At 49.4% G+C, this 11,745-nt stretch overlaps 2 protein-coding genes and 1 long non-coding RNA gene across 5 annotated transcripts in view; 2 read left to right on the forward strand and 1 right to left on the reverse strand.

Annotated features, from left to right (window-relative positions):
• The window catches only part of ATL2 (atlastin GTPase 2), a 43,075-nt gene extending 41,615 nt beyond the window's left edge, over window positions 1-1,460 (forward strand). For 2 of the 3 annotated variants that reach the window (XM_053939244.1, XM_053939246.1), the window contains one exon: window positions 100-190. Coding sequence is in view for 1 of the 3 variants with exons in the window: in XM_053939245.1 (XP_053795220.1) it covers window positions 100-219 (120 nt within the window). In the remaining 2 variants the exon portion in view is untranslated. Of the gene's footprint in view, window positions 1-99 lie in introns of all 3 variants that reach the window. The other variant, XM_053939245.1, reaches the window with a different exon arrangement.
• Window positions 1,461-3,890: 2,430 nt separating this feature from the next.
• Window positions 3,891-10,419, reverse strand: EIF4A3 (eukaryotic translation initiation factor 4A3). The gene is made up of 12 exons (XM_053938973.1): window positions 10,217-10,419; window positions 9,935-10,007; window positions 9,066-9,132; window positions 8,134-8,196; window positions 7,561-7,693; window positions 6,815-6,895; window positions 6,389-6,530; window positions 5,482-5,620; window positions 4,902-5,017; window positions 4,419-4,526; window positions 4,205-4,332; window positions 3,891-4,089 (listed from the first exon to the last, which is right to left on the reverse strand). The coding sequence occupies exons 1-12, from the start codon at window positions 10,380-10,382 to the stop codon at window positions 4,073-4,075; spliced, it is 1,233 nt and encodes a 410-aa protein (XP_053794948.1). The 5' UTR covers window positions 10,383-10,419; the 3' UTR covers window positions 3,891-4,072.
• Window positions 10,420-10,659: 240 nt separating this feature from the next.
• Window positions 10,660-11,496, forward strand: LOC128785815 (uncharacterized). The gene is made up of 2 exons (XR_008430044.1): window positions 10,660-10,892; window positions 11,179-11,496. It is a non-coding gene; the product is annotated as an uncharacterized LOC128785815 (long non-coding RNA).
• The last annotated feature ends 249 nt before the right edge of the window (window positions 11,497-11,745 follow it).

Consider the following 11,745-nt stretch of genomic DNA (forward strand, 5'->3'; position numbering starts at 1 on the left):
TTTCATGATTTCAAGTCTCATCTCTTTATATGATTTTATATCTTATTTTCCTTGGTTACCTCATTTTCTTGTTTCTTTTGCACATTTCTCATTCCACAGGTGTTGAAGCCCATGAGTGATAATTTGATGGAGGATCATATGAGGCAGTCTGTAAAAAACTCTATCAAAGCAGGCCTGACCGAGCAGGTGGCTCACCATGCCAGACTAAAGACAGACTGACAGTTCGTCTCCTCTTCAACTCTGCCCTCTCATCCTAGACATGCTTGCTGTACCATGAGAACTCAATAATAAAAAAAAAAATAAATAAAAATAAACCAAAGTTTACAATCAACTGTAGAAGTAGTTTAGTGTGATTGGCTTCACAGATTGCTGCCATCACCGGGGAAGAGTTAAGTTTCTCAGTGCTCAGCTTCTCAGACAAACTGGTGCCATGGAGAGCCCGCTGGGGTGGGAGGGAGTGGCTCAGTTTTACATGGTCCTGGTGCCCCGTGCTTGGGGGAGGGAGGGGGAACTTCCCCAGCCTTGTGAGTCCGTGAGGCTCTGGCTTACAGGGGGAGCCTGTCCCCTGCAGCAGCTGACTTCAGGGAAGTGTCATGATCAGCCCCACGCCAGCTGTGCTCTCACCCGATGTCCCCAGCTCGGCACCGCCCTCGCCAGCTCCAGCGAGTGTTTCTGTGCGCCGGAGCCATCGGAGCAGCCACTCCATTGCAGCGTCTCTTGCTTTCTTGCCTTTTACCAGTGTTACACAGGTGCATGTGCTGGTTCCTCACGCAGAACTGGGCTGTCAGGGAGGCAGTGGCTCAGCACAGAGGGTGTCTTGCCTTGAACTCGCAGACCTGGTCCCGAGGGAGGTGCATATCGGAACTGAGCTGTCTTTTTCTGCAGTTTAGCCTTCGTGTATATAATATTGCCATTAATTCTACTGGGGAAGAAATTCCATCCAAAAATGTTGCCTACAGCTACCAAGCAATGAGTTAGGATTGTCTGTACAGTGTGTTTAGTTTTTATTTTTTAAGAAATCACAGATAGGGCATGTATATGAAATATAAATATATAAATACGATTTTGTATCAAAGTTTTGTAGTTTATGGCAAAACCTGGTTCTGTGGTAGCTAAGTGCAGTTCCTGTAAAGGAATGTTTGTGGCTCATGTAAATGTGTGAATGCATCAACAATTTGAAGTTTTTTGATATATTTGTGATATTTACCTGCCTTGAGCACTGCAATCTCTCACCCCCTTGGAAAAATCAATGGGAATGTTTGTTGTGAAACTCTTGTCTTCTGTTGCATTTTAAAGTTATTTCCTGTAATTTATTTTCAGTACATGATTAAAATCAGTTGTGTATATATGAAATGAAATCCGTGCTTATTTTTAAAAGATGTTCAAGTATTGTATTCTACTACATAAACTATGTCAAATACTTATCCTGACAATTATATGGACAGATTTGTTCTATTGTACTTCATAGCTTTCTATTGAAGCCGATGTTCCTCTCATGCTTGTCTCCGGAAGGTGACCTCTGTCCAGCTCATACCCCCTCCCTGTATAGGAAAACCTCCTGCTGTTCTTAAGCACGCTTTTGACTTGTGGAGTTGCTTGTCAGATTCTGCCCTCCAACAATTGTATCACTCTGAAATCTTGTTACTGGCTTTACTTTCATTCTTGGCTAAAACAGTATCAACTGTGTGGAGTGTAAAGGCAGCTAAACAATTAACTGCTGTAGTTTCAGCTGGAAATGGCTGTGTGCAATAGCTGGGTTTTTTGCATTCCTAAATGGTAACAATTTTCATCAACATTTGAGCTTTAACATCTCCCCTCTCTTGAGTGAGGGAAATCATCTGTCTAGGACTAAAGCAATTGCACTGTGACTTTTGCACTGCAAAGAACTGCTGGGGAGTGGTGGTTACCTGCCCTCTGCAGGTGAGGGCTCAGCTCCAGGGGAATGATGCTAAAGATGAGGTAGGAATGTCGCATTTTATGATATCTCAACCTGTACAGATTAAATACTGTTATTCAAACAAGCCAGTGCTTTGGTGATTAATCTCTTATTAACCAAATGAGTCACACGGGGGCTCCCAGGGCCTGCCCTCGCTGCTCGTGGGCTCCAGGAAGGTGCAAGTCAGATTTGAGGCTGTGCCCTGCGGAGATGGCAAAAGCAAAACTCTGCCCAGCACGTGGACAAGGAGTTGGGAGGCTTCATATGGACTCTTCTGGGTTTGTGGGGGGCAGAGTTCCTGAACACTGCGCCACGAAGGAGCAGCATGAATGCAAAATCTCCAGCTTGTGGGAGGGATCGAAGGTAGGGAAGGGGAGGGGTCAAGATGACTTTTAATCAGGTGTGGGAAGCAGCTGGTTTGTGTCCTTTGTTTGGCTGTGTTGACTTGTTAACCCCACCTCGCTCTGCCCTTCCATTCTGTGAGCACAGAGGTCAAAGTGCCAGGGACTGGAATGGCACCTGGGGTCCCATGGGCTGCATGTTTGGAGTGGCAGCAGCCTGGAGTGAGGTAGTGTCACTTGACAGCGAGCTGGATTTAGCCAGCAAGTAGGATAAGGGGCCTGGGAGCCAGGTGTGGGAGCAATTCTAGGTCTGGGCTGGACACATCCATTTTGATGTGGGACAAGGTCTGGGCTGGAGGGTGAGGGGTTCCATTTTCATGTGTGACTCCCTCTGTGGAGGCAAGAGAGGCTCTGCAAGGGCCAATTAAGGACAGACTTGTGTCTCAAGGCCAGCTACTGAGGGCAGGCAGTGGGGATGTGCAAGGGTGGGCTGAACCAGCAAGGGCTGTGCAGCTTGGGCCACGTCCCTGTGCTGGTTACTGGAGCAGACTGATGATCCCAGTGCTGAACACTGGAGGGGATGGATGGCGTGAGCACATTCCATGTGTGTGCCCAGTGGGAATGCTGGCTCCACCTTGCTGCTGGTGGCACATGGAGGCGTGAAGCTGTAGTGGCCTCACCTCCATGGGCAACTCCTGAAAATTAGTATTCCTAGTAGAACAAGCTTAGCATTTCTCAACTTCTGTGTGCTGTTAAGAACATCAGGTTGCTGCACAGAGTGGGTTCCTCAGGGAACTGAGGAGTTTCACAGGGCTTTAGAGGAGGTGGCAGCTACTTCCTCTACCCTGGGCTATTCCTACTACTACTCAGCTACTTCCTCTACACCCTGGGCTATTCCACTACTACTCAGGAAAGAAGTTCTGAGAGCTGATCCAATTCTGTGCAAACTGGGTTGTGTACTCAGGCCTTGCTTCCCCTGTCCTCCCTGAGCATGCAAAAAGCCAATTATAGCAGGAAAAGCACGGAGCAGAAGATGGTAACTGACCCCTGGCCAACTCCTGCCTCACACAGGGACACAGCAGAGCGAGGTAGGAAAGCTACATGGAAGATCCTACAGCTGGCAAAGTACAGCATCGTGACAGAGAGAGAGGTGACAGGGCAGATGTAATGAGGTACAGCAGCAGAAAGAGGTAGAGAAGGTGACAAGACAGGATACTTGCTCCTTCTGTTCTGGAAGTGCATGCCCAAGTTCTTTGGGATGGGAAATCCTCATCTGGAGCAGTTATGTGTGGTAATTTCTGGCTCTGGAAAGACGTAACCAGCAGGAAATTTCTGGCTATCTCATAACTCAATTTTCCTACAGCAGGCTAGGGCCAGGCCACAGATTTTTCCTGTAGATGTCTGATCCTTGAAGGTTAAGTTAAGGAAACTAAAAGTACATCAGGTGGCGTGGCACAGCAATAACAAAAGGGTAGAGAACAGGAAGCCCTGTATTCTACAAACCCAGATATGGGGAGTGTCCAGTGTTCTGTTTCATTATGCTAGCCAAGTATGGCAGTTATCTCAAAACTCCCTGCCTGTTACTGTGGTGGGTTAAAGTAATTAAGCACAGGTTATGGTAAAACTTCCTTTTTAATTGAAAAACATGGGTGGGAGTACAGACAATATTTACACAAGTTCCCAAGCGTAGCTCAACTCAAGAACATATGACCAAAAATACGATAAAAAGGATGTGGGTCCAAAACCGAATTATGGAGGGTACCAAATGGTACAACTTCCTGCTCACCACAGACCTTCAGATAAGATCAGCAACTGAAACGAGAGAAAATGAAAGAATTAAAAGTAAGACCTGAGTGTGTGGAGAGCGGGACAGCACAAGGCTGCTGCTCCCAGGCTCTTCCCAGAAGGTGGGTCAGGCAGCACGCACCGTTCATGGGCATCTCGTCGATCTGGGTGGAGTAGTACTGCTCGATGTCCCGCAGGATGCGGATGTCGTCGTTCTTCACAAAGTTGATGGCGACGCCTTTCCGGCCGTACCTGCCCGAGCGGCCGATTCTGCGGAGGCACGAGGGAAGAGGGAATGGAGCTGCTGTGGGAAGACTTCCCTCAGCCCCAGTGGCTGTGGCAAGCCCCAAGCCTACCTGTGTATGTAGAGTTCTCTGTTGTTGGGCAGGTCGTAGTTAATGATCAGCGACACCTGAGGCACATCCAGGCCTCGAGCCCAAACGTCTGTGGAAATAAGAACTCGGCTGCAAAGAGAAGGGCACAGTTAGGACTCTTCTGGGAACCCCCAGCCTCCAGCACAGAGCATCCCCTGCTATTCCAAGCTTCCCCCTGCCCACAGCACACCAGCAGCATCCACACTTCTGCTGCACAGAGAGCTGTCCCTTGCACTATCACCAAACTTCAGCCAAGACAGGACCAACACAGCTTGGGTCTTTCAGAAGGAATAATGTTCCCAAGTGCTTCAAATACTGAGGATGGAGCTTTTCCTTGAATTTTAAACCAGCAACTCCCAACATAGATGGAAAACAGAGTTCTGAACAAAGCCTTGACACAGAGGTATTATGGTTTCCCTGCCCTGAGGCAGCACTGATGTAAGCAATGCTATTTGGGGCATTTACCTTGCACCAGATCTGAACTCTTTCATGATGGACTCTCTCTCCTTTTGGGGCATGTCTCCATGCATGGAGGAAACTGTGAAGTTGGCTTCCCTCATCTTCTCTGTGAGCCAGTCGACCTGTGAACACAGCCTGGGTTAGCTCTTTGCTCAGACAGCCAAACACAGCAGATGAGCTCCTGAACGTTTGCCAAGATGAGCTGGTAGGGACTGAGAGACACTTCCACAAGCATTCTGAGACTAAGGGAAGTAAATAATCCTTACAAAGCATCAGCTGTATGATACAGGGCTCCACAAGCCCTGAAAGTAAAGAAATTAAGAGCATTTATTCAGGAAGTGTGGGTTTGCTCCAGGAATTATAAGCTGTTAGATTGAGCACATTCTTACTTACGTCTCTAAAAAAGCAATTCCTGTCAGCTGTATCAGGTCTGCCTCTGTTGTTTTAACTTAGACACATCCCAAAAGTTTAACCTATGTTCCTACAGAACTATTTCCAAATGAGGGAGCAACCAGACCTCTTAACTAACCCAGCATTGTTCGAGTCACCCTCAGGAAGCACCGAGCCCCTCTGATGGCCCCAGTACCTTTCTCTTGGTGTTACAAAAGATGACAGCCTGGGTGATGGTCAGCGTGTCGTAGAGATCACACAGGGTGTCAAACTTCCACTCTTCCCTCTCCACAGCCACGAAAAACTGCTTGATTCCTTCGAGGGTCAACTCATCACTGCAGGGAAGAAAACCACAAGCAGTTAGAAGGGCTGGGTGTGCTTCACCAGAGACCATCCCTCTGCCCGTGTGCTGTGGCTTGCTGGGTCCAGATGGAGTCCGAGTTGTTCTAAAAAGTCCTGGGAAAACTCAGCTTTAAGAAGGGCCCTGAACGTGACCCATTCAGCAGACTGGAACTGCTCTGCTCCAGCCAGCTCCAAAGGGGAACACTTCTGTTCTCATCATTTTTACATTCCAGCTTCTTGACAAGAGAGCCTGAAGAAAGTCTCAAGAAGCTCGAATGTACTAAATGGGGCAGTGCAAGAGCTCAGGCAAGAGGGAGACTCCTCCCAAGTCCCAGTGCACACAAGGACCCGTGACACCACCAGATGTAAACTGTGGAACACCTAGGATCAGTTGGCTAAAGTTTTTTTTTTTGCCTGCTATGTAATAGGAAATTTTAACAGGAAGCTTAAAAAAATCCTCTGGGGGAGCCCAGGAATTGGCTAAGTGTGAAGGATAGATTTCCACGAGGAGAGACTGCTATCCATGGGGAGAATGAGGGGACAGGCAGGCTGAGCAGCAGCACACAGAACTCGACAAGGATAAAGTCAGGGAGATAAGTCAGCCCCTGCTGGAAAGCAGGACATGAGCACATCTGCAGACATGCAGGAACAGTGAGAAGGAACACAAGAGACTCTCTGTACATTTAAATCAGTTAACACTGTGAACTGCCCAGGGATGGACCAACTCAGAGTCCCTGTTCTCTCCAAGGAAACTCACTGACCGTTTCACCAGGATGCGGATGGGGTCTGTCATGAATTTGTTGGTCATTTCCAAGATCTCATGTGGCAAAGTGGCGCTGATCAGAACCACCTGTGTGGCTGGAGGCAGGTATCTGTACACATCATAAATCTGCTCCTTGAAGCCTGCAGTGCAAGTCAAACCAGACAGAACAGTTAGCACATCCTTCTCCCAAATATCCTCCTCTTCCATAGTCTGATCTGGAATTCAGTACTGGGTCATGAGCATAAATGTGTGAATCAGTAACATCAGACAAGGCATGTTGTGTAGCTTAACCTACTACAGCCTACAGCTAACTGTAATAGTCTGACTTTTTAAACTTTAACTTTTTAGAACTGGGCCTGCCAGCTGGGACACCCTAGAATCTCAAAGAAGGAGAAAAAAAGTAGAAGGGAGACAAATGATTTACCTTTATTGAGCATTTCATCTGCTTCATCCAAAACCAGCATTTTGATGGCACGGGTTCTTAGACTTCTGCGACGAATCATATCTGTAAGATTTCATTTTGTGAGATGAGAATGCTCTGAAAGCAAGTGAGCCCCACCACTGTCAGGGCATTTTGGTGGAGGAGGGACAGATGTGAGAAACACAAAATGCCAGGTGAACTTTATATCAGCAGAATCCACAAATCCTTTTTGAGAGTCAGCCCAGTTTGGCAGCTGCCAATTTTTGGTGTTTTTTTATTCACTTGTGGGGATCAGTTCACGTTCTCCCAGTGACAGGGACTTGTGTAAGTGCTGGGTGTTTCTCAGACACACAGAAGATGGGAGCTTGAAGGCCAACATTACCCCTGTGGTAACTGCCACGAAGAGTAAATGTTAAACTCTTCATGCAGTGGAACCAGAAGGTACCAGCTGCAAGTGCACCTGATTTAACAAAGATGGAGCAACCACCAGCACACAGAAAATGCGGGCTTAATTTTGGCATTCACATAGGCCTGGCTCCTATCCCCTTGAAGATTCAGGGACTGTAGCACTTTCTCCTTTTTCCAAAGGAGAAAAGTCACCTCAACAATGGAAAGCGAAGCATAAACAGAGAAAATAAAAATCCCATCCCCACTGATTCCCCTCCAGTTTTTTTCAGGCACAACAGCAGTAAGTTGTTACTTTGTTCCACTTCACCTCGGTGTTACAATAAATGTCAGGATTCCCTTACCGAACACGCGGCCTGGCGTGCCAGCCACCACGTGCTGCCCGTAATCCAGCTTGCGGATATCCTCGCCCACGTTGGTGCCCCCGATGCAGGCGTGGCACTGCACGTTCATGTAGTCTCCCAGGGCCAGAAGCCCCTGTGTGGGTACAAAGAAATGGATTCACTGCCCCGGCTCTCCCCAGGCTGCACTTGTGAGGAGACGCTGGTCTGTGCAGCCGCCCTGTGGGTTTTCTACAGAGATGTCAGCACAAGGAGTTAGAAGGGTTTTTGTAATGTCTGGTACCCAAATCGGCACAACAGCAGGCCTTAAACCACTGGGAACTCAGTTCCTCAGGGATCACAGCTGCTTTAGAATCTCTGGCCTTAAAAACTCAGGGCTGTGCAAAACCTCAGACTGCAAAAGTAATGAATACAATGCCGAGGAGCAAACGGCCCGTATCAGATGATACTTTGTTATTTCTCTCAGGAACAGAAAGAAAAAGTGGAAGCTGTGCTTTGAGCTCTGCTAGAGAAACACCAGAGCACTGGCCCCAGGCCTTGCCAGTGCTTTCCAGACAAGGATGGAAATGCTCCTACCTTCTGGATCTGCACAGCCAGCTCCCGAGTTGGTGCCAGGATCAAGGCTTGGGTCTCACGAACCTGGTTAAAGCAAGGAATCACAAGGAAGTTAATCACAGGCCAGAGAGCCTGGCATGCAAGAGGTGATGGATTTCACAGAATCAAGAGCTGTGAGATGTCACAGCTGAAGGACTTAGCACAGAATTTTGTGCTAAGAAAAAAAAAAGGTGTGTACATTTCTTGCAAAATAGAACCAATGTCAAGTCCTTCAGTTCTGTGTGTTTGGTTCAGATAAACACTTTGCACTGCTCAAGGACTCCAACACAAAGTTTTGAAGTGTTACCCCTAAAAGTATTATGAGCACTTTACAGAAGTAAAGCAAAAGCTGTCCTTTCCACTTAGAACATGCAACCCTTAATTCTTACATCCCCAGACAGTGACAGATGAGTAACCATCCCAGCCCACTGAAACCTTTTTATTCAATTGCATCTGTACATCCAACTTATACCCCAAAACTATTGGATGGACATGATGCCCCTGAGCAGAACAAAAACAAACAGCTGTCAGTCAAAAATCTAGGTTTGATTCTGTGCAACGTGTGCCACTTGTCCAGACAGGCTGATGATGCTGTTAGGACTGTCTGAAGACAATTCTGCTTGCTGAGAGCTTAACTTAGCCCTAACAGCTGAAAGAGGTCAGCTGATAAAGACAACTTTATCATTACAAGATATCATCTAAACTTATTTTGCCAGACTGGCTTTAACAGTTAAATTGTTACAGAGTCCAGTGAAGTTCTCAGTCAGAATTCTGTCTGAGGTTCATTGCCCGTAATTAAAAGATTTCAGAGTAAAGCTTCATTCTTAAAGCTTCACTCTTAAAGAACACACTTTCATGATGAAGACCAGTGATCTAGTAAGAATTGTTTTTAGCATGTGCTGCTATGAGCTTACCTGTATATCCAGGCATTGTAGAACAGATATGGAGAATGTTGCTGTCTTCCCTGTTCCCGACTGTGACCTGAGAAACACATGTTTGGTGAACACTCTGCGTGTGTGGACAAACAGCACGGGCAATTTCAGCACATTCCACCCCTCCACTGCAAAGAACTCAACGGTGCCAACAAAGGCTTGCTATGATCAGAGTGTGACCTGCTGTCAGGCAGCTTTGAGAACTGCAACACCAGGGGACAGAACACTCCAGGGTCCCCGGCTTTGGCACCTTCACTCCTTATCAGACCAGCATTTTAACTTTCTGCCATCTGCCACACATACACTTTTTTACAAGTAAATGACAGATAAGCCAATGCAATTTGCAAGGCTAGTAACTTGCACTAGTGACCAAGAAAGGACTTTTTTTCAGTGGGATGCATATCCTTCTTTGTCTCTAAGAGATATTTTTTACAGTAACTAAACCTAATAAACTTTGGGATTAACTGGCACAGGATCGCAACAAGTTAGGCAATTTCACTGTTTTGCTTGTCACATCATAAAACCACAGAACGGTTTGAATTGGAAGGGAATTAAACAACATCCAGCTCCGTACACCACCCTGCCATGGGAAGGGACACCTCCCGCCAGACCAGGTTGCCCAGAGCCCCATCCAGCACTTCACAGAAAGTGAAGTGCTCTGGCCTTGGGCCCTTCCAGGGATGGGACATCCACAGCTGCTCTGGCCAACCTGTCCCCGCGTCCCACCAATTTCAGGCCATTCCCCACGCCCCGCCAGGCACCAGCCCAGGCCCGCGGGTGGCCGATCCCGCTTCCAGCCTCAAGGCACGGAACGTGCCCGGCATCCCCCGCCCCAGCCCGGCCGCACTCACTGGGCGATCACGTCCCTGCCCTTGATGATCTGCTTGATGGCTCGCTGCTGGATGGCCGACGGCTTCTCGAACCCTGCGGGGGCCAAGGGACACCGTCAGGGCAGGCCCCGCCGCCGGCCGGCGGCACCCGCAGAGCGCAGGCGCGGCTGGGCCCGCATCCGGGCCCTGCCCCGGCCCACGAAGCCCTCCCGGCCCTCAGCTTGTCCCCCCGGCCCTCAGCTTGTCCCCCCGGCCCCGCGCCCCTGGCCCCGCGCCCCTTCCCCCTCCGTCCCCGCCGCCCACCGTAGGCGTAGATGCCGCGCAGCAGGTCCTCCCGCAGGCCCATGGTGTCGAAGGTGGGCGTCACGTCCACCTCCTCGCTCGTCTCGAACTCCACCTTGGTCATGTCCTCCTCCTTCATGAGGCGCTTCCGCGCCGAGCCGCCCGCGGACCCCGCGGACCCCGCCATGGCCGCGCCGCCGCCGCCGCCGCCGCACAACGCCCGCCGCGCGCGCCCCGCTGCGCCACTGCGCCTGCGCGGGAGCGGCGCGCGCCTGCGCGGGAGAGGCGCGGGGGGGCCACGGGGCGCATGCGCGAGGCCACGGGGAGCGCGCCCGGCAGCGCGGGACGGCCGGGGCCCGGCGGGGCCCTGTGGGGATCGGCCCGGCCCGGGGACCGGCGGGGATCGGCCCGGCCCGGGGCCCCGTGGGGATCGGCCCGGCCCGGGGACCGGCGGGGATCGGCCCGGCCCGGGGCCCCGTGGGGATCGGCCCGGCCCGGGGCCCCGTGGGGATCGGCCCGGCCCGGGGCCCCGTGGGGATCGGCCCAGCGGGGCCCTGTGGGGATTAGCCCGGGCGGGGCCCGTGGGGATCGGCCCGGCCCGGAGCCGGGACGTCTCCGGAGAGGGAGGATCCTTCACCTCCCTTCCCCGAGCAGCCCGCTCCAGGCAAAGAAGCTGTTCTTGAAGTGCGTGCTTGAGGTTGTGAAAAATGCCTATTTTATGATTGGCTTTTCGCAGTAGTTACAAGGAATATTATATGTGTAATGTTGGAAAGTTATGCTGTGTTAATTCTCTCAAGTAGTGTGTTGAATGTATTTTTAGGTTATAACACAATGTTAAAATAGAAACTATGCTATGTAAGATACTTTTTAACTAGCTCAAGAAAGAGATGGGATAATCAAGGAATTATTTGCACAAAGATAACAATTACAGAAACCCCTAAATTTTCCAGAGGAGAGGAATTTATGGCTTTCCTTATCAACAGAAACGAAATTCTTCAAGCCTGATTTAGACTCGAAGGCGCCTGGGAAACAGAAACTTTTTGACAAGTACCAGACGAATTTCTTGTTTTAAATAAAATATATGCATAATCATGAAGTGTTTTGTATATGCAACAGGCTATTGCTTTTAAGGTTATTGCTTTGTTCACAAGGCATGCTTGTCGTGGCTTAAGTGCCCAAGAGCATCTGGACGTCCGTAATTCTTTGCTTTTTATTGTCTTGTAATTGTCCTAACTCTAAATTTTTATTACTCTAATTGTATTACTATTTTTACAACCATCTTATTATTACTAAACTTTAAACGATTTAAAAACCAAGTGATTGGCGTTTTTCACAAGGTGGGACTTTGTGTTTTAGTTTATGGCCACCGCTCCTCGTCCTGCGGCTGGGCGCCACTGGAAAGAGCCCGGCACCATCCTCTTGGCACCTGCCTTTGAGGTTTTTGTATGTACTGAGGAGCTTCCCTCTCCACACTAAACAGGCCCAGCCCCCTCAACCTTTCCTCATGAGGGGTGCGCCAGTCCCATCGTCACCTCTGTCGCCCTCCCATG

The sequence above is a fragment of the Vidua chalybeata genome, chromosome 3 (assembly GCF_026979565.1).
Source record: "Vidua chalybeata isolate OUT-0048 chromosome 3, bVidCha1 merged haplotype, whole genome shotgun sequence".
Lineage (NCBI taxonomy): Eukaryota > Metazoa > Chordata > Aves > Passeriformes > Viduidae > Vidua > Vidua chalybeata.